Raw genomic sequence first — 22,196 nt, 5'->3', positions numbered from 1 at the left:
CCCACGTACCTCCTGCATTCCTCAGTGCTGCTGCCTGGGGAGGCCACCAGGACAAAGCCCAGGAGGCAGGAGACTGCAGGGAGGTGATCCTGGAGTCCCAGGAAAGGTTGGCCTGAGCCATTCCCTCTTCTCATGAGACTCAGGGCTTCCACCAGGAGAGTGATGGAGAAAAAAAATGAAACCTCTTTGTTCTTTGGAGACCTCATGTTATTCTGTGTGGTAACAGCACCAGCTTCTCCATTTGCAACTTGACCTTTCAAAGTGCAGCCCTGAGCCTGTTCTACCAACGGCTTTGGGAGGAGGGTGGAGCAGAGAGCCCCTGTGCTGCTCAGCGAGTCAGCACTACTCCTAAGGTTCAATTTTTTACCCAAACTTGTTTAGTAACATCCCAACATGCAGCTTCAATTAGAGCTTCGATGTTTCTCAGCTCTTCTGCAGATAAATCATGAGGTCTGTCCCCACCATCCACCATCCTATCTCTGTCTGTCCTAATGAGCAACATGTTGCATTTATCACCACCTCTGTCATCATTTATCATGACATAGTCCCTCAAAATCCTTGGACAAACCTCTTTTATGCACTTATGAGGAGCTGCAGGATTTGACCCACTTAAATTTAATAAGAGACAGATTCTTTCTGAAGTCTCTCTCATGTTAGCAACTCACATGGATTTCTTTTTTTAGATTTGGTATCGTTGTCTGGCATTTAAGGCTCAGATAATTAAGGAGATTTATATTTATATTGTCTTATTATTTACTCAGGCCTGTTACTTAAAACCTAATAACAAACAATGACATTATTACTCGAGTGCTCTGGATATCCATAATCTAAATTAGGATCCAGTACAAATGACTGCTTATTCCAATTTGATGGATAAATAAATATTCATCAGTAAAAGCAACGAGGACATCAAGCAAACCCTTGCTGTCTTTCTCCTCTGCCACATGTCCAGGACATACAACTTGCCTCAAAGGTGAGAAAATACAGACATCAGCACCAAGGTTAGAAAGTCAAATCCTACCAGTATAATTTCAGATGTGAAGACCTTGAGATACAAGCAAGACAAGGTTTGAGGGAAGAGGTAACATCTTCATTGCACAGAAGGATAGAGTGGTGAAAAGGAAGAAGCTTTCAGGCTCAAAATGCCTTTTCACCTTGCATGCTGTAAAGTGTGCCTGCTTTTCCAAGTATATCATTATGTCTCAGGAAGGATATTATCTCTCCCTGCAGACTTTATAGTGCTTAAAATGTCAGCTCTTCTTGAAGATGTCTGCTTTGCACCTTCCATCTGTTCCCAGAGCTGAAGCTGCTGCCCATCTCTGCTCCTCACCCCTCCCACAGCAACGTGGGACAAGCTATGCTTGGGCAGAGAAGAGCTTCCAAATAAATTATGGCTTTTAGATGAATATTAATCTCATTTCCATACCTAAAACTGTTGGCAGAGACCACAGAGCATGGCTATTATATGCTTGCCATGTGAAATTCTATTTATAGGACCCAGCTTTCAGAGAAGGCACAAGAAAAAGTTTCCACTTGTTTCAGTCCAATATGTGCACAGTAAAATCAGTTTAAAATCCTTAAGAAAAATCTTTCACTAGGAGGAAAAAAAAAAAGAGTTAAGAGGTAAAGAGTTGGTGGGTGTAGTAAAATTATTTTTGAGTTCTTTCCAAAAAAAAAAGAAATAAAGCAAACAGGAAATACCCTAAACTCACCTTTTATTGCTTAGGTAGCATTTATTTTTATAAGAACTGGAAAAAAAAATAAATCAGATTGTTCTGTTCATGCAATGTGAGTCCAGGCACAGCATATTTCCCATTTGGAGAGGAGAGCAAGGCAGGGAGGGTTTAGCTGGTTTGCTCAGTCACATCAGGGAATTAAACCCTGGCCCTTTCCCAAGGAGGTGCCCACACACAGCAGTGTCCTTTGCACAGAGCAGCCCCAGGAAGGCCCAAGGCCAGAACAGCTCTCCCAGGTGAAGTCCCATGACATTGTAACAGAGAGGAGACAGGAGGAATGTGAGGCCTTTTGGCCAACAAGGCATCTTTGGCACTCAAACCAATTTACAGCAACCTGCCAGGGCGAGGAGTGCACACAGGTACCGCTGACATCCCCAGAAACACATCCATTCACTGCTGAGGGGCTGCCTGGCGGCCTCAGCACCACTGACAGTGAGGCCCAGGGGCTCAACTTGGTGTGTTCTGGGCTGGTTTCTGTCCCAGCAGTTCCACCACCCAAAATAAGGGACAGGTCACAGCCAAACACAGCAACGCCTGCACTCCCAGGAGATCACGAGGCCAGACAGCCTGGAGACAGCATCTTTCCATGGAATCACGGGATGTGCTGAGCTGGAAGGGACCCAAAAGGATCATCCAGTCCAACCCTCTGCCCTGCACAGGCCCATCTCCAAGAGTCACCCCCTGTGCCCCAGAGCATCATCCAAACCCTCCTGCAGCTCTGGCAGCCTTGGGGCTGTGCCCACTGCCCTGGGGAGCCTGTTCAGTGCCAAACACCCTCTGGGGGAAGAACCTTTCCCTGAGATCCACCCTGAGCCTGCCCTGACACAGCTCCAGCCATTCCCTGGGGGCTGTCCCTCGTGCCCCCAGAGCAGAGCTCAGTCCTGCCCCTCCTCTGCCCCTGCCCAGGCAGTTGGAGCTGCAGGGAGGTCTCCCCTCAGCCTCCTCTGCTCCAGCTGAACACCCCAAGTGCCCTCAGTGTCCTCACACGGCTTCAGATCAAGGCCCTTCCCATCTTCATTGCCCTCCTTAGGACATTCTCTAACGGCTCAATCTCTTCCTTATATTTTGGTGCCTAAAATTGCCCCGATATTGAAGTGAGGCCGCCCCAGGGCAGAGCAGAGCAGGACAATCCCCATGGTTGCTCCCTCTCTACCAGCCCAGTCTCTACCAGCCCACTGGCCCCGTGCCCTCCCACGACAGACGCGAGCCACGCTCGCATCCTCAGGAGCGCCAGCGACATCCACCCACTCTTCTGGCTCCTTCCTCCAGCATCACGTCAGTCTGTTCTACACCAGCAGAGCCAGCTTGTTCTCCCCTCAGAGCCCTGCACTCAGAGACTCAAAAATATCCCTCCCTTCTGTTCCTGCCAGCTCCCAGCAAGGGGGAGTTCTGCTGCGCTCCGTTTTTAAGCCACGCTGCGATGACTTCATGCAAGTCTCTAGACTGGTCTTGCCAAGAGCCCAGAACCAACCTGCATCCCCTGAGCCGGGGTAAACCTCAGCCTTGGGGTTTGGGGCATGCAGTTGCTGGCAGTGAGCCCTTGAAACGGTGCTTTTCAGCTTTTCCCAGTGGGAAGGCTCCAAAAGCACGTCTGTCACAGTGTTCGGTCTCCGGTGTGTTGAGCAGCACGTGGGGAGCTGAGCGGGGAAAGCTCATCCCTCCTCTGTGGGGAAATGCTCATCCCTCCTGTGTGGGTGTGCATTTCTCCTCGCTGGCTCTGGAGAACGTGGGCACAGCAGAATGAATGGAAGTGCCTGGAGCTACTTCCCAAGGGGCACTAATTAAAAGTAGGTTACGAACCATCCGGTTTATTGGTGCAGAGTCCTTACAATCTTGCACTGTTGAGGCTCGTTTTAAACATTTATCCTGCCTGCTAGCTGGGCATTGGCTGCCAGCAGGGCTGGGATCACTGCAACTAGTTCAGTCACTGCTTTTACCAACTGCACTTAAAAGAAAATCCTAATTTTTCCATGGCTGACACTCCTCACCCCTCTTCCCACCCCATTTGTTTCCCTTTTTATGTGGTTCCTACATTTATGGTGGTCCTCTCTGGCAAATTGATAATGATCAGGCAAACAATCCCAGGGAGCATTTTTTCTGCCCCTGCCATTCTTTCCCAGACCAAGGAAAGCCAAGCTAAAGAGTGCCCAGAGATCCAAACTATTCCCAGGTCTTTCTGCTTTTCTTCTTTTTCAAAGCAGAAATACTACATTGGTTTCAACCCTGTCATGAGTTTCTTGGCCTCAGCAGTAAAATCAGGAGTGATTTTACCCTGTGCTTCCCCAGAATATCCATAGAGAAATATTCTTATTCATACATGCAAGTGCAGGTCACAGACCCACTAAAACCCAACTGAAATCCAAGTCAGGCCATCAAAACTAATTTCCTCCGTACTCAAAGTAAAACACTGAGCCATCTTGAATTATTAACACTATTTTAATGCCACCTTGTCTTCCAGTAAATATATATTAACACTTTCAGACACTTTCCCTCTCCTGTTCTGAGTCAAGTAGTTGTTTGTGGTTTCCAAGATTGCCCTTCAGCACAAGAACGCAGGAGAGTAGCAATTTCCCCAGGAAGCTCATAAAAATCCTCTTTCTGAGGATTTCCAGAACACTATTCCAAGAAACAAAAAGCAAATTAGAGCACTTCCCACGTTTCTGGGAGTCTTTACACATACTACAGGTCATGAGATGATTAAATGCCACTAAGTAAGCAGGGAGACTTCTACCAAAAAAAAAAAAAAGTTCCAAGCTTTCTATGAGATAAAAAATTATCTTTCATCTCAGCATCAAATTAAAAAGCGAGGATTATCAAAGACACCAGCATTTCTGTGCAAATGGTGTTTATGAGATGACAGGGATCTGCAGAGGGGCTTTCCAACACCTCCCCTCAGAGCCTGTCCTGCTGCTCTGACCATCCCAGCCCCAGCTTCCTCTGGGAATGTCAGCCCTGCGAGCCCTTGTGGGGAACTCCTGGCCCTTTGCCACCCAGGGCAGGATATTCCTGGCAACAGCGATAAAGGCACTTGTTCCAAATAAGGAGAAATCTAGAAACTGGTTTTTCTTGGCGCTCCTGGAGCCGAGCAAATCCGCCAAAGCTCCTGGAGCCGGACACGGGAGGGGGGGAAAACACCCACAACAAACCCAAACGAAGCAAGAGTGAACTTCTGACTGTCTGTCTCTCCAGCCCCAGCCAAATCTCATTAAAGAGCAACGGGGATGAAATGCACTGACAGTAAGTGCAACAGACTTGATGAAAGACCTTAAATTGTTTATGCTAAACCCAAAGTTTCAGTTTCACATTCCATACAAGCTTTCCAAACAAGAACAGCGCCAGAAAACATGGAAGAATGATCTTAACTTTTACTTTTTTTTTTTTCCCAAAAAAACCCCTCCAAAATACCAAACAAAAACCACAAGCACCCAAACCCCAGCTGCCCAGTTTTTCCTCACAGACTGTGAGTTTTGCAGGACAGGTAAAAAAAAAAAAAAAAAAAAAACAGAAGGGCTTTCCCAGATGGGATAAAAATGCTTTGGCTTGGCTGTGACACGGAGCTGGATGTTCCTTCAGATCCCAGCACGGCCGAAGGTTCAGTGTTTGGAGAAACAACGTGGTGCCAGCAGAGCAGCTGGTGGAGGCAGCAGAGCTGCACACACCGTGTTTGACACCCTGGAGCAACCACCCTGCAACCTTCACAGCCCCTACACACCTGCCAGAGAGACACCCCTCTGCAGACTGAATCATTTGGAGAATAAAACAAAAAACTCCAAGCTCCAGTCCCACTTCTACTCCAAACATCTATTATTTAGTCTGACTGCCCCCGCTCTATTTCCTCCACTTTGATCGACTAATGACCAAGAAAAGCAATTACCAGCACAAGAAAAATATATTTGTGGTATCTTTGAACTGCTGTGGCAAGTGTAAATGCATTACTGCTGTGAGAACAGAGGAAATAGTTCTTCAGTGGCTAAGATGAGAAATGAGGGCAAAACAAGTAGGAGGAGGTAGGGGAGAGACTATTATTTTATTAACTAATTAGATCAGTGTGGAAAGAGAAGGAGCCTGCAAATCTCTGCATTATTGATTCTGAAGAGGAAGCTGCAATATACAACAGAGATAATGAAACACTGGGATTTGCTTTCAAAAATGGCTTGCCCTGCCTGGACAGGGGAACAGAGTGACCTACAAAATAATGTGGTCTGGGGAGTGGGGCTTACATGGATAAATACATCACTGACAGCTGTTTGGGAAAACTGTGTGTGCAGGGAACAACTGGTCTTGTGCTCTGTTCTTCAAAGTCTTCCAGTGCCAGCACGTGAAAGAGAAGAAGAAATCCTCTCCCTTTCTCTGTTTCTTGTAACCAGCTGATGAACCAACTATTATTATACTCCTGCTTTCCATGGACACCTCCACTTCCACTGTTCTAGACTGTCAGCTACAGCACCACCAAAAAAACCATGTGGGAACAAATATTTAACATTAAACTCTGCACTTCTACAAAAACACTCCAAGGAAGACCAAAACATAATGCCTTAATAATCTCTCTCTATATATATATACAAAAAGTGGAATTTGGAAAAATATAAATCATCCTTTATTAGTGATTTCCCAGGTTGCTCGTTCAAAAACACACTCTGGAGTCCAGAGGTGCACAGAGCAGCTGCCTTCCAAACCTGCAACACTGCAGTTTGAAGCCATGGGGTAATTTAGAATAATATTATTTCTGAGGTTCTGGCTGGCAGCTCAGAGGCACTGCCAGCTCCCAGCACTGGTGCAGGCTCTCAGGCATCCAGGAGGAAGGGCTGATGGATTTTTGGATGTTTCTCTTTTTGGCCTGTGCCCCTTTAGAAAGAAATGATGAAAGAAAACCCTCCTGGCAGTGGGGTAAAAGCAGAACCTACAGGAGGGAGCAGCAGGAGAGGGGAGGCTGCAAGTGGGATTCACAACAGCACGAGATGGAGATTCTTGGGGGGTTAATGGTGCCAAAGTTATCAAAGAGACTGAACTCCAGGGATTCCCAAGGGTGGGAAAGCTGTGAAGTGAGGCTGATGAGGGCTTTCAGAATCCTGAGAAAACACCACATGTGAAAACCAACTGCCCCACCTGCCACGGGATTTCCTACCCAAGTGAGGTGCAGATCCCCTGCTCAACACACCCATGGCAGGGATGTGAACACTCACTCTGTCCTCCTCTGGACACTCACAAATCCAAACCACTAAACACACAAAGAAAACTTCCCAAACTTCAACCACCAACAACCAAACTCCTCCTACAGCCCCCTTCCCACAGAAGGTGGGGGAGCCTCCTGGTGCAGCTCTAATGCTGCCTGTGAGCTTCAAATGCCCTCCCAAACTGGAGCCCTGGGCTCCACCCTCTTCAGATCACTAGATTTGCTGGTGGAAACATATGCTGTTGAAAAAAAGTATAGGTACCTTCATGGAGTAATCACATTTTTAAATGGCCTTCATCACTGCATGTGTCAGCATCTTCCAGATGTGGCTCAGGCAACGTTACAAGCACGTCATTTGTGTCTTTGTTCCTCTCCCCAGAGGAAAATGAAGTTATGATTAAAGCTGTGCCTTCATTTCACTCAGCCCATCCACTTCAGTGGAGCTCTGTGCCAACAGCTGTGGGAACCTGTGGAAAACTCTTTCTTGAGAATATTAAGAGGTTTTTTTCCCAGGAACTCGTTATTTTCAAGGCCATTGATGTTGGGGGAGTTGTTGGTTGGTTGGTTTTAGTGCCACCTGAGTTAGCAGCAGATGCCTGGTGGTGTCCTGCTGTATGTCTGTGGCACCTGAGAACACACTGAGCCTCTCACCCTCCAGCCCTGGTACCATCTCCTGTGCCCAGTCTGGGAAATCCCAGTGAAGGAACCAACCCTCAGCAGGGTTATTATTGCAGCCTCTTCCTTGGTAACAACAGATATTCAATCACAAACACTCACAGGGTGAAGCAGAGGGTTTGGTTTGTAACTCTTACAGGGGATGCAAGGACATGAAGAGGTTGTACCCATGAAGTGCATCACAAGTGCTTGGCACCCACAGGTGCTTGGAGAGAACCCAGCACAGACTCCAGATTCCCCAGATCTGCCTGGGTGGTTTACTTGCATTTAACACTCCAAGAGTTTCACCCACACGAACTCTTGCAAAGCTTCAAGTTCTTTGACACCTTGAATCGTGTAAAGAGAGCTTTTAATTTAGTGAGAAAACAGGTGTTTTGGCAAAAAGGGTTTTACAGGAGTAACAACCAACCAACCAAGGGGGAAGACTCCACAAAGGAACCCAGCAAACACCAACTCCACGCAACTTCGTGAGAAACAACCCGTTGGTTTCAAGTTATCCACAAGAGATTAAGGAAAGAGGGAAGCACAAAGAGAGACGGAGAGAAAAGAAAGAAGTGGAGAAAGAGGTTGGAATAAGGTTGGTGTCGCTACCTGCAGCTCTGTCTGAAATAGTCCTGCTCCCTGGGAATGCCATTTCTCCCAGGTGCAACTGAAAGATTGCAGCATTTACTGTAAGAGGCCTCTGCAACAGCTAAAATGAGCAGGGATTGGCACTCACAGAACTGCTGTGGAGAACATCCTGAAGAGAAGGGAATGCTGATGGGACATTCTGCTGGCTGGAGCCCCGGGGTGGTACAAGCTGCTCCATCTCAGCACAGGATGCTTGAGGAGTTTCTGGTGCCAGCACAGGAGGGGTACCCTCATCTCCCCACGATGAGTTTGGGAGCTGGGCTGTACCACCCCAGCTCAGGGAGGTCAGAGGGCACCTCCTCCCCCCTCAGGGCCGTGGGAGCTGCATCCATTCGATATCCTAGGCACAGTTAGAGGTGGGAAGTGGCCTGGCAGTCTCCCAGCCACACCTAGGGCTCCTCCCTGCCTTGCTCAGGGCGTTTGTTTTCTCACCACCACCAACCCCAAACACTCCCCCGTGCTGTGTTACCTGCAGAAGATCCCTTGGGATCTTGGCAGTCCTGCACCTCTGGTTTCCATGGTTTACTCAAACTCCAAAAAGGGCAGTGCTCCACCTCAAGTGTCCTCCAGTGGGGATTATCAGGGTGTTTCCCCCATATTGAAGGCATTCCACCTACATTATTCTCCTGGCTATCAGTGCTGGCGAGGATCTGTCCTCTTCTATGGTGCATCTGGTGGCAACCAATAATTCTGTCATTAGAGTGAGCCAAAAACCCTCTCTGGAGAGTAGCCCAGTGGAGTCTGTGCTGCTGTAAGGCACCTCATTTACAGAGAGAAAGGCATCCCCCCCCCTCCCATTCTCCCCAGGCATTTATGTGTCCATTTTGGATGTATTTTCCTTAAATTAACTGGTGTTACTCTTTCATAACTACTTTCTAGAAACGGTGGCACAGAGGAGAGTTCAGTACTCTGCAGATTGGACAATTATTCCTCAATAAAATTCTATTTGAGACCTTCTCCCCCCAAAAAGGAGAGCATTCCTCACTTGTTCCACCAGGAACACTTTGTCAAACTCTGACTCCTTCAGATGGCCCTTCCCACAATCTGTTTCTCTTCAGGAACTCGGAGTTTCACTGCGAGATTTGCTTTAATGTTTCACTTACAGACCCTTCCCAGTGAACCAAACCTCATGAACCCAACACAGAGCTGATTTCCATTCCCTTCTTGAACATTCTCTGTTGACTCACCTGACCCTGGATCACCTGGAAGCACAAGATATCTCACCTGAGGCCAATTCTTTACCTGGAGAGAGCTCAGGGTAACTGTGCCATGGTGCTGATCTCAGCCTGTGAGATCAGATGCCCTTTCTGCTGCAGCAGCTCCCCAGCCCACCCCCACCATCCCACCATTGCACCATCCCAGGCCCCAAGCAATTAAAAATCCTGCAGTGAATTTATGCAGTTAACACAATTCTTGGCTACCACACAGAAGACTCCCTGATGTACAAAGGCTCTCCTCCCACCCCTCCCATCCCAGCATGAAGGGCACCACTCTGGCATCTCCTTCCTCCCCAAGCCCAGCTAAAAAAAGAAAATGCAGAGCAGATGTTGGAATGTTTAACCCAGCCATGATGGGAGCTCATGGGAAGTCAATGCCACTGCCTTCCCTGGAAAAGCCCCCTGGACCAAACAAACCTCTGCACAGGGGTGCAAGTGGAAAATTCCATCCTTCCCACACAGTGCCAGCAGGGATGTGGGGATGGGGCAGGCTCAGCACAAGGACTGACACCGAGCTGGCTCCTCCAGCTGCACATGCCAGGGGACAGCAGGCAGGACTCTTGAAGGGGGAGGCTCATTGAAAGGGCTCCAAAGCCCTGGAACAGTCCCACACGCTGACTGCTCTTGGGAAAGAACATGCAAGGGAAAGAATTGTGCCTTAGAAGACAAAAGGCTCGAGTTTGTGACTTCAGTTTCACATCACTGAAACTGGATATAATTAAATCCTGCTTTTCAAGAGATGTTCAACTCAAAAATGAACGTCTCTGGGATGCAGAGAACACTGAAAGTGTGAATATACTTTTTATTTAACCTCAAAATCTATTTTTACTCCAGAATCCTAATGCTCCACGGCTGGAAATTTCTCTTCCTGCTGGCATGGCTGGGATCAATGGAAAGATGAAGAAAATAAAGGCAAATGAATGGGAATACCAGCTCCCCAGGTGTGAGGCAGGTCTGCAGAGGGCCAGTCTGTCTGCAGGGAGCTGCCTCCTGGAGCAGCCCCTCCTGAGGGAACAGGAGGAGCAGGGCACAGCTCAGCTCTTCCCCCACTCTCTGCCATCACAGAGGCCCCATGACCAGGACCTTTGCAGGGCAGGCTCTGATGCCCTGTTGTTAAAGCATTATTGCAGCATGGCCCTTATTCCAGCTGAAACCTCAAGGGTGATCCAAACCACCAAAATATGTCTGAAATCTGCTTCTGTCCTGAATCACCACCGAGAAGGATGGAGAAATCAAGGGGAATGCAGGTCTGTTTGGGGTAAGCTGGAGGTGAGGTGAGAATCCTGGCCCATTGCAGGTACCAGCTCGCTCTCCTACGACAGGGGAGCCCTGCTCTGCTCCTGCAGAGGGAGGAGAAGGAGCCAGGCCCAAGCTGAGCCTTTTCCCCACGTCAGGCTCACGGAGCAATGCCAGCATGGACTGCATTGCAAGCAGTGCTCCACACACACACGTGTTTTTACATACAAATACATCGTAAAATACCTCTTCCCTGGTGCAGAAAGGGAACAATTTAAAATATTAGGTAAGAACATCCCTCTGAGCCCACCTGCTGCTGGTTCAACTCTATGTGATGCACATCCCAGTCAAAAGAAAACCTGATGTTTCTTCCTGCAATAGGCCCATTCCAGTTTCCAGCAAGCACACAGAACAACATTCCTTCTTGCTTCCAATGGCTCATTTGCCCCTGCTCAGCCTCTGGGATCACTGGATCTCCCAAGGAATGCACCAGCAGAGTGCAGAGAGGTCAGATTTCACAGAGGCAGGACTAAGTAACCTGCAAAGCCAAGCAGAACACACACTGCTCAGGCAGGTCACAGCAAGGCCGTTTCCATCCTGGGGAACACACCAATAATCTGGGTTTTTACAGATGCCCCAAACCCGCTGAAATTCTTTATGAGCTTTGCAGCTGTTGTCTTCCTCATGAGTTTATCAGCCTGCACAGCTCTTGGGTAGCTGTTCCTAATTCACTTCAACCAGTCAAGGGGTGGGGTGGCCACAAAGAAGCAAAGGGAATAAACAAAAGCTACACAACTCACTTGTTAGAAACGGAGAAGGACAAGTAAAAATACATATTAAAAAAAAAAAAAGGCTGTTCAAGAGGGAATTCAGGAATTGCAGATGGATACACACACTCGTTCTCTGCCCAGGTTACTCACCCAAATAAAATGGGAGCAGCATTCCTGGAGATGGGGACTGGGTCTTCCAGGACCAGTTGAAGGAGACCAAAATTCCAGTCCAAAGCCAATGGAAGCACATCCTTGCTGGTGAGTGGGGCTGTGCTGGTGTGTCTGCTCCAGCCCAAGCACGAGCACTGCCCCACAAGATAAAGTAAAAGCCACAGTGCAGCTGCTACTGAACCTGCCAGGGCGAGCACTGTGGGTTGGGAAGAGCTAAAACAACCACATTCCTCTGGTTATTTGGGAAGCAGAAAATGTGAAATTACCTGCTGTAATCCTTTCTTTTGCTTTGACCAGTTGCTCCAAGCAGCTCTTCCCAACCTTTCTGAACAGCTGCTGGGCCCAGTGCTGATGGAGACACTTTTTTCCTTACACGGCATTTTCCTCATTATAGTATGCAAAGCCTTCCCTAGAACTTTCTTCATCAATTACCTGTCTACAAAATGAAGAGTTGGTGTTACAAACTGCCAGAGTCTTAATATGATTGACTGTGGCTGGTTTTAGTCAGCAAAAGGTCTCAAAGTAACAAATGGCTTGTCCATTTGTTCTCTGACAAGAAGGGCTGTCGAGGCCCGAATATCATTTATGCTCAATCAAATCCTAATGCTGATGGAAAACTCTGGCTTTTGGTGACTCTTGATGTGCCCCACTGGGGCTTGGAGAAATGTATCCCCACTCAACATGCCAATGGGTAATGGATCTGAGAGGCTTCAGCTGATGGCTCCTTTGGGCCGGCCCAGAGCTGTAAGACAGGAATTAACTGAGATGACAGATTGCATAAACATGTGTTTCTCAGTTGGCACTTCCCTGCTAAATCCTTATGAAACTGTTAACTATGGAAAACAAAAGATGGATGGAAGAAGATCTCTTTCACAAAGTGATTTCTGTAGGAGAAAAACCCTAAAGAAAAGCTTGATGTGTGCCAGCTCACAGATATCCCTTATTTTACAGCTGGGGAACAGCAGGAACTTTTCTCTGCTAATGAAGCTTTATGATCTCAGATACAGGAAGATTTGCACTTTATCATTAATAAGAAAGTCCAAATTCAAGAACTGGTAGAGACTGGCCTGGGGATACAGTGAATATAGAACATTTCCTCTCACCATACAGGTGGTGTTTACCAGATTTTTAGGTGCAGTTCAAACAAATCTTTTACAATATAATAAAAATCGTTGATTATGGCAGAAAAAGCCATAAGATTTGATTTCTCCATTTATTTTGTCTACACACTGGTCGAAATAAGATTGACTGTAGAAAAGGGCAGGTTATTATTTTGCCAAGAAAAGATTGGGTCAGATGATGCTTGAGGTCTCCTCCCACCTGGGATTGTAGGATTGATAAACTGCAGTGTAGCTGACATCACTGTATTGTAGCTATGCCCTTCCTTTAAAACATTTTGCAGAATAATTAGAGCTGGAACAAAGGGGGCTCAGAAAATTGCAACACGAGAGCTTGTTCAGTTTTTTGAGAGGAAAAGAAAAATTAAAAGACGACCTGCAAGGAAGTTCTGATATTCCTTCTAAATTCTAACAAATACTTTGCTTATACTACACTTTGCCAGATCTGGCCTCCAAGTTTGGATTTCATCCAGCTTCCTGAAGAACGAGAGGAAATCCAGCACAAAACTTTGGTTGTGCTCTTTTCTAAAGGGCAAAATCCAACCCACCAATTTCGCTGGCATTTCCCTCAGTGCTGTTCAGCAACACAGCTGAAGGAATCTTCCTGAAGCAGAGAAAAAACTGCCCTTCCTGCCTGTTCAAAGCTGCCTCGGTGGCACATCCAGGCTTTACAATGAGGAGCAGTCAAGATTATTTCATTCTTTCCATTTTGGGTACTGCTGTAAGCATTACAAAGCAGTGAATCTGCAGATATAGCTCCATAGAACAGGGTGAGGAACAGAAGAGCCTCAGTACCTATGAAAAAACCCAGTAAGAGTGGCAATGTGAGCTTTTACCCCAAAGTGTAACGTTCTGTGAGGGCCTCAGTCTTGCAAATATTTAGCACATGAGCAGCTCCTACTAAAGCAAGACTCGTCCATCTTTTTCACTGGTGGAGTTTTCTTTTATTTATATATATCTTAAGGCAACATATTATGAAAGTTGGAAGGAGGAGAATAACCCCAGGAGAGGGGTTGACCATCAGTGTCCACGTACGGCCCCGACACAGCATCTCAACCCCAGGGAAGGCACTGGCTGAGCCAGACCACGACTTTGTGTCAGCAAGAGAAAGCCCTCAAAGCTTTTTTTCCCACGTGAACATCTTCCCTCTTTAGTGCAATACCCTGCAGAGGTGACTACACCTAAAAACAATGGCTAGGAGAAAGTTCCAGCATTCAGAACAAGGCACGTGCTGCCTTCCAACCCTCCCTTTGCTGGCTGGCAAATGAGGATGCATAAGGAAACCAAACATCAAAAGATAAAAATTAACTTAATTTACACGACCAATAAAAAAAGTTTAAAAGGCAACGATAGAAAAATAATATAAAGGCTAGATACATTAAGTGACAGTTCAACAGGATGAAGCTTTGGTAGAGCAGGTAAAGAGCATAGCACCAAATCAAACCCCACGGCAGCACGGGCCTCAGTACGCGTGAGCTGTGATGAAAATGTAAATCTTGGCAAGGAAAGTGGTGTAGGTCCCCTGGCGCCACAGTTTCATCTCCACGTCCAGCAGGAAGTCTTTGGGCTCCTTGACCTGCCGCTGCAGGTACACGATGCCCGTGTAGGAGTTGAGCCTGCGGGTGCTGAAGAAGCCCTCCTCGTTGCCCTGGGTGATGGTGAGGACGATGTTGTCCCCGGCGTAGGCAGGGGAGGGGCCGATCCGGAAAATGTGAGCCGGGACCACGATGTTGGTCTGGAAGTTGAGCTGGTAGTAGGTGATTCTCACTGGGGTGTTCTGGCAGTCCACGTAGTTAAAGCAGCTGATGCGTTCACACCTCCTGAGGAACGAGACAGGAAGAGCCTTCAGTGCCCAAGGGACAGCAGGGAAAGTGCATTTACTGCAGAGTGTTGAGAAATATCAGATAAACCAGAGCCCCAAACTTCAGTGTGATTACCAGGGACAGCCCCCAGGGAATGGCTGGAGCTGTGTCAGGGCAGGCTCAGGGTGGATCTCAGGGAAAGGTTCTTCCCCCAGAGGGTGGTTGGCACTGAACAGGCTCCCCAGGGCAGTGGGCACAGCCCCAAGGCTGCCAGAGCTCCAGGAGGGTTTGGATGATCCTCTGGGGCGCAGGGGGTGACTCTTGGGGCTGGGCCTGTGCAGGGCAGGAGTCAGACTCGATGACCCTTGTGAGTCCCTTCCAACTCAGCATATCCTGTTATTATCCCTGTTCTGCTTTTCCAGTGCCCATAACTTATCTAATTGTACTGTAGTGTCAGGAGAAGATCACAGACATGGGGAGCTGCATTGGGAAGCTCAACAACAAAGAAAGAGCCAGTTGTGCTGCAAAGCATGAGCTTACAAGAGGAGTGAGTGGTTCCTCACTGACAGCACAGGGCTGGGACAATGCCCCAAGAAAATAAGACTAAAAACCCTTGAAAAAGTAGCTAAAAGATGGGGCTGGGAATGAAGCTCCTCAACTGGCAAAACAGCTCAGTTCTGTAAGGCAGGAAAAGTATTTTTTAAGTCATAAACAACTAAATACGGGTTCCCAAAGCACTGGCAGCCACTGAGGCGGGAAAAGGGGAGGGAGATTTTTGGGGCTCCCGTGCCTCAGCTGCTGAGGAGCTGAGGGAGTGCCCTTCCCAGAGCCCTGTGGCCTGGCAAGCTCAGTATCCTGCTCCCCTCCAATGTTTCAGCAGTCCCTGAGGAAGTGCAATCTGAAGATTAACCAGGGAGCCCCAAACCCACCGTCAAAGTGGAGCTCTGAGCAGCCTGGCAGCTACTGCTGTGATAGAAGCAGCACAGCAGATCTTGCTTTTTGAAAACTTAATTATAACCAGAGCCCTTTCAGAGCTGCAGCAAGGAGAGCTCCAGGCTCTGGTGCCTGCTGTTCCAGCAGCAGTTGGGGAGCAAAAAGGGGCTCCAGGGCTTGGAAGAAGGAAGGATAACCAGACACGAACTCTACATGGGGAATTTCATGTGCTCCAGGTATCAAAGCAGCTTCTCAGAGCTCTGAGCACCTACACCCACCCACAAACTAAGCACTGCAGGACTGGCCTGGCTGCTGGTGTTGTTCCAAAGGCCACACTCACATGTCAGACACTTTTCTGTAGTTGGAAGGGCACTCGAAGGACAGGCAGCGGAAGCTGCCCTGGATGTTGTAGCAGGTCTCTGCAGCCGAGCAGTTATGGGTTCCTATTGCACACTCATCAATATCTAAGAAGAAACACAAGAAAAAGACATTCTAAGCTCAAAAGTGAGAATTAATCACAGTTGATGGGCTGTGATTTGCTTGTGGGACCATGTGCATGAGGGTTTGGCTCTACAAGCTGAGGGCACCCCCCATCACTGTGTGTTACTCCTACAGTACCTGTGCCCCAGACCAGGGCTCTGGACACACCTGGGCTGGGAAATGCACACCCAGGTGAGGTGTGTCAGGTCCATCTCTGTGCACCGACACTCACTGGTACTTGGGGTGACAGAGTAAACCATGATGATGCCAATTCTGCTAAAATTCTTCTATGTCTAAAATGCCTTCTATGGAAAAAAAAAACCTTCCTTGACATTATCAGGCAATAAGAGATGACAGACCCACCTGGCAGCGTGTGCAGTAAACAAGGGAGCTCATTCTTCCCTACAAACACCCTTTCCATGGTGTTTGACAGCCTCTCTGCTGGGCAGAGAGAGTCCACCCAGCACCTGGCCAGGCTGGCCCTAAGCTGCAGGGCAGGGGAACTGGGTTTCTTTTCCTCTACTTTAGAACCACTGGCACCTTCTGTAACCCAGCTGTCCTCATCTACACACAGACTGACCAACACAGGCTTTTACTTTCCGTGGAGAATGAACATGAGAAGGGAAAAAAGTTCTCAAACCCAGAGGTCCCATTTCCCACCTCAAGAAAGACCAAGCATGAACATCGAGACAGGTTTGCTTGTGTAGCCATGTTCTCCCTGCTCCTGAGATGTCAGAGGTGGGCTGTAATTAATATTAAAAGCAGGCTGAAGGCAAACAGAATGAAGTGAGTAGGTAGCAGTGGAACCCTGAATGTCCCAGACCAGCCCACAGCTGTAGAAGCTTCTCACAGCTGTTCTGATGGGTGAGAGTTTTCAGTTTCCTGAAAGCGATGGGCCAATTTTTACAGCTCCACAGGTCACTGGGACTCCCTGAACCAGCCCAGTTTCATGCTTAGGGCATGGATACCCCCTGTCTGACTGCACATTAACCACTCACAGCCTAGTGCACAAAAGCTCTCCCTCAGGAATAAACGGGTCCTGTCAGGATAGAACCAACCCATGCTAAAGCCAACAGGACCTTCTCACTGACTTTTTGAGAATGGATAAACTTGGGCTGTGTCAGAAGAATGTATCTGTGCATGAAGGTTGCTCTGGATTAAAGCAGAGCAGCCAAATTAAAGCTGGATTTAAAGCAAGCAAATCCAAATCAAAGTTTTCACTGCACAATCCAGGAGATGGGAGCCCCACCAGGGCAACTTCCAAACAAGGCACACACTTTTGAACACTTCAGATATATAAATAAATATCCCCCTAAATACCTAAATAACACATATCCCCAAGCCATGGGCCTTAAAATGCTGAAAACCAGATGCAGTATCAAGGATCAAGCTCGAGCAGCAAACATTGGCAAAGATCATCTCCCAGTCACATTGTGTACTCCCAAAAGTCTAGACAATGCACGGAGGCTTTAAAATGAAATAAATGCTAACAGACAAGGCATGTGGACTGTGCAGGGCCCTGCAGCTCTGCCAATTGTCACAGAAGAGACAGACTCCTCCAGGGGAACTGTACCCTCCCACTCCTTCCATTCCCCTGGGGTGAGAACTGATCTCGTGCACCGAACCGGTTGGTTTAAAAGTCTTGCAAGGAAAAGTATACAATAGGAAGGAGGAGGGAATCAAAGTCAAGTCAATCCCTTGCTGATTCTGAGCAGTGCCCCTAAGGTGAAAAGAAAATTTCTTCCACATTGCAATGGTTGTCATGAAAGCGCTCCCTCCCTGCCCCGCTTTGGCTGCACCGCAAAATACCACAGGCAGCTCCTCCAAAAAGGATCCATATGTTGAGACGCTGCTCCATGAGATCCAGCTTGTCTGCTTGAAACTAAAGGTACACAGAACGTGCCCCCAGTAACTCCAAAGAACTGGTCAGACCATGAATAACTGGAGCCAGACCTTTAGCTGGTGGAAACCAAGATTATCTTCTTCAGCTTAGCACAGCCACCATTAATCCAGTGTTTCCCTGACCATGTTTTCAGAAAGAGCTCAATATCTAAGCCTGCCCTAACTTGTAATACAGACTTGCAGAGCTCAAAAATAGGGAATGGTGTCCAGGGGGGCTCCTTCCAGTGCCTGACTGAACTCCAGCTCCAGAGCTGCTGAGCTTTGCATGTAGAACAACTCTGCCCTCCAAGGAGGGTGCATGGACCAGGAGCCAGGGATACCTGGAAATGCCCTTCCAAGGGTTTCTCTTTGGGCAAGTCTGTGCACTGGGAAGGCTCTGCACACAGGTGAGGGTCAGGCAGGGAGGGTTCCACTCCACACAGACAACACAAGTGCAGTCCATGGGTCTGGGTGGATGTCCCTGTCCTCTGCCTCCAGCACCTGAAGCACACTGGGTACCTGGGGGAGAGCTGTGCTGGCTCAGGAACACAGTGACTCACACTGTTAACTCTGGAACACATTCTCAGCCCAAATCTCACTGCTGGCAGAGGTGGCAATGAACATGCCAGCACTCACAGTTAGGAGGAAAATACAAACAAAGCCTGTGGAGAGTTACAGCTGCAGTTTTTTAAAGGTGAATTTTTACGTAAGAATTTAAATGCACGCGGATATCACTGCATTTACAGTTCAAAATGCATTCTAAAAAATATTTTAAAGTTTTTCTAAAGGATTTTAATTGTCATTTAATCTGCTTCCCCGCTCCAAAGTCAGGATTAAGCACACACATGCTGCTCACGATTTACACAGTGCAAATTCATTGCCATTACCACCAAGAATTCAAGCCTAGGAGATACATAACCAAAAGTTACAGGAAGGGCTCCTGAAAAACTAAGGGCAGGAAATGCCTGCTAGTTAATGTAACCACTGCAGGAATGCGTGCAGAGTGTGCAAAGGTAATCAGATCTTCCATCATCCTTCCACAGGCAGGGCATCCTTTGGAAATGGGGGTGCAGCTCAAAACCAGACAGCTGTGCACCAGATGAAAACCAGCACAACTCCCAGCAGGCATTTCTATGGTTCTGGAGAAGAGGGGGGGTCTGAGGGGAGGATACTTGTCCTTGCACTAACATTTCCTAATGCCAACATAACTAAGCTTAGGTGACAGGCTGCTGCATGGCCAAGTTCCCACTGCAGCTCCAACATTTCATCTCCCAGTTTGCCGGGGCAGAAAACTGCAACTCACAGTGAAGCCACAGATCTCTACATCCGGCACCTCTGAGAGCCCAGCTCATTTAGAGCTGTGCCAAGGTGCACACACGGCTCACAGGAGTGACCCGGTGCCCCAGCTGGAAGGGTGATGTGGGCTCCCTTGGGAATTCATTTAAGCAATTCCCTCCCATTGACAGCCCAGTTGCCACAGCCCTCTCTTGTAACACAGGACAGAGCTGTCTTTGCAGGTACCGATATTTGGCAGCTTTGTCAAATACTGGTTTTTTAACAGTGACTAAAAAATGGGGGCCTGACTGAGCAGCCATAACGGCTCATTCCAAGGATTCATGGCACACAAGCCTTGCAGCCCCCTCCTTACCTCGGCAGGTCCTCCCGTTGGCTGCCATGGTGTACCCCTGCTCGGGACAGGCGCACTGGTAGCTGCCGGGGACGTTCACGCAGCGGAAGGTGCAGAGGATGCCTGCACTCTGTGTGCACTCATCAATGTCTGGGGAGGAAACACAGGTACCAACGTGGCAAACCAGGCAACACAGAGATCTGGGAAGGGCAGCTGCCAGAACACACGGGAATTCTCATCTGGCACATCCCTAATATATCGCTAAACGTGAACGCAACCGTGGAAGTGTCACGCTGTGGAGCACTGCTGATGGTGCTTCCTGGAATGCTGGACACAAGACTGCTCCCAGAAATACTGGTTGCAACTAGTATGGACTCCTGGAAAAGATTAATGAGTCTAGGACACATTCAAGTTTGAAACGCTCTCTCTGGTACCTCTGTAATTCAGAGATTCACAGAATCCCAGAATGGTTTGGGGTGGAAAGGGACTTTAAAGCTCATCCAGTCCAACCCCTGCCATGGGCAGGGACACCTTCCACTAGCCCAGGTTGCTCCAAGCCCTGTCCAACCTGGCCTTGGACACTTCCAGGGATCCAGGAGCAGCCACAGCTTCTCTGGGCAACCTGTGCCAGTGCCCACAGCAAAGAATTCTTCCAGGATTTCCTGGGGGGCTTCCTTGTGCCAGGAAGAGTGTGGGCTTCTTCACCCTTTCTTAAATAGAGACTCTCCAATGTGTCAGTAACTTCAATTTAACAGATAAACCCCCTCCTTCCTCCAATCTGATCCCTCTGCTCCTCGTTCACCCACCACGAGCAGCATTAAGAACAAACCTTCACTCAGCCATGGCTGAGGGGAGGCTTTAATTGATGCAATACTGGTAAAAGTATCTCCCCACCCAAATTTTTCAACCATAAGCTCTGGCCCCATGAAACTACTTGGGTAGTTCCCTTTAGCAGCTTCAGTGACAGCCTGAGCACACACTCACCCTCGGGCAGCACCTGCAGCATGAGGTGCTGCAGAGTCAGCCAGTTCTGCTCCAGGGAATGAACATATTTACCTTGAGCTGATGGAGCAGCAGCCTTACCTTTACAGGAATGTCCATCTTCTGCCAGCTGGAAACCTTGCCTGCAGTAGCACTGGTAGGAGCCATAAACGTTGGCACACTCCTGGCTGCAGGGACTGTTATCACATTCATTCACATCTGGAGCCAAAAACAAACCCAAACACATGGCAACAGGGGCTCACAACAGTGTCTCTCACTTTTTCCTGCCCCTAAAAACAGCCCCCTTCTGGTCAGAGTGACTAAGGATGGACTGATTTGTCCCAGTTTGTCTCTGCTCCAAGAAACCTGAGGATATCTTTTGCACCTGAATTTCATTTCCATATATGCCAATACATAAAACACACACACATGCAGACATTCTGGGTTACAGTCAATTAAAAATATGTAATCGCTGCCTTACAGAAATCATGGAGAACTCAACAAATTTCCACTCAATTCAAAATCATTTTTTTCTAAGTTTGATCAGTTTGATCACTACCAAGTTTCATCGTTATCGAAATTTGAACAAAGAGTCTCCTATTCTGCCTTTGTTGTGTTCTCCTTTTCTCTCATCTGAAAGGAAAGCAAAGGGATGTGAGGGAAAGGAAGAAGGGTAAAGAAACTTGTGGACGCTCATCTGACTCAGTTTTGAGTGTTGAGTGTTTGACTGAACATCTGTCAATCTGACCTCAACTCCTTCTCTAAAGCCCCTGAATTCCCTCTGCAGTTTCTTCTCCATGAAAAAAAAAGATGTCTGGTACCTTCACAGTGTTTCCCATCGTAGGACAAGCGGAAGCCAGAGGAGCAGGTGCAGTGGTAGGAGCCAGGGGTGTTCTCACACGTGTGCTGGCACAGGCGCCCGGGGTAGTTCCAGCACTCATTTATATCTGCCAGCACAACAAGCAAATACAACAATCAGCTCAGGAACACAAGCATCAATATACAATCAGCTGAGCAGCACAAGCATCAAACAAGATGCAGGAGGATGTTTTTAAAAGTGTCAGAGATTGATTTGCGGTGCGTGAAGTGCTGCAAGCTCAGGTGGGACGCTGACTCTGGGCTCTAATTGGGAATGAAATACAAAGGGCTGTCTCATGGCTCTTAGGAAGAAAGTAGTGAATTCTTCAGACAAATTTCTACAGCAGCTGAAGCACAGCCCAGAGGGAATGCTTTGCAGGTGACTTTAACTGATGGCCTGCAGCTAAACCAAGCCAAGGTCAGAAATCCCAGCACGGAGGGACAGAGCTCCAAGCTGCACAACATCAGCTCTGGAGGTGATTCCATCATCTTCTGAGGCACTGCATTGCAGAACTAATGCCTGCACACTGCAACGGTGCTAAACACTGCCTGGAGGGAGGGCCAAGGCTCAATCAATCAGTGCTCCCACCTCCCCCGTGCCTCACATACCGATGCAGCTCCTGCTGAAGGCGTCGTACTGAAAGCCCATCTTGCAGTCACAGCGATAAGCCCCGGGGAGGTTGTGGCAGATCTGCCCCTCCCCACAGCGGTGCACACCGGTCTGACACTCATCCACATCTGCAGAGCCAGACACAGCAATTTGCTTAAAGGTAGTTTGCTTTAAAATCAACGTTTATGAAGAGAGAGAGGGGGGAAAAAAATAATTAAACAACAGGAACAGAAACTGTTACGGTTGTCCCCTGGACAGAAGAACTATCATCAGCTCTTCCCACCCTGCTCTTCTCGGA

The 22,196-nt window shown here is 48.1% G+C and overlaps 1 protein-coding gene across 2 annotated transcripts in view; it reads right to left on the bottom strand.

Moving 5' to 3' along the window:
- Positions 1 to 13,647: 13,647 nt before the first annotated feature.
- The window catches only part of FBLN2 (fibulin 2), a 101,454-nt gene continuing 92,905 nt past the window's right edge, over positions 13,648 to 22,196 (bottom strand). For both annotated transcript variants that reach the window (XM_050330232.1, XM_050330231.1), the window contains 6 exons: positions 21,898 to 22,026; positions 21,252 to 21,377; positions 20,533 to 20,649; positions 19,471 to 19,599; positions 15,802 to 15,925; positions 13,648 to 14,546 (listed from right to left, as the gene is read on the bottom strand). In XM_050330232.1, the coding sequence (XP_050186189.1) occupies positions 14,189 to 14,546; positions 15,802 to 15,925; positions 19,471 to 19,599; positions 20,533 to 20,649; positions 21,252 to 21,377; positions 21,898 to 22,026 (983 nt within the window). In that variant the 3' untranslated portion in view covers positions 13,648 to 14,188. The remainder of the gene's footprint in view (positions 14,547 to 15,801; positions 15,926 to 19,470; positions 19,600 to 20,532; positions 20,650 to 21,251; positions 21,378 to 21,897; positions 22,027 to 22,196) is intronic.

The sequence above is a fragment of the Myiozetetes cayanensis genome, unplaced genomic scaffold (assembly GCF_022539395.1).
Source record: "Myiozetetes cayanensis isolate MyiCay16 unplaced genomic scaffold, myiCay2020 scf40, whole genome shotgun sequence".
Classification (NCBI taxonomy): Eukaryota; Metazoa; Chordata; class Aves; order Passeriformes; family Tyrannidae; genus Myiozetetes; species Myiozetetes cayanensis.
Note: the sequence above shows the minus strand (reverse complement) of the source record. Positions and strands in the feature narration are given on the sequence as shown.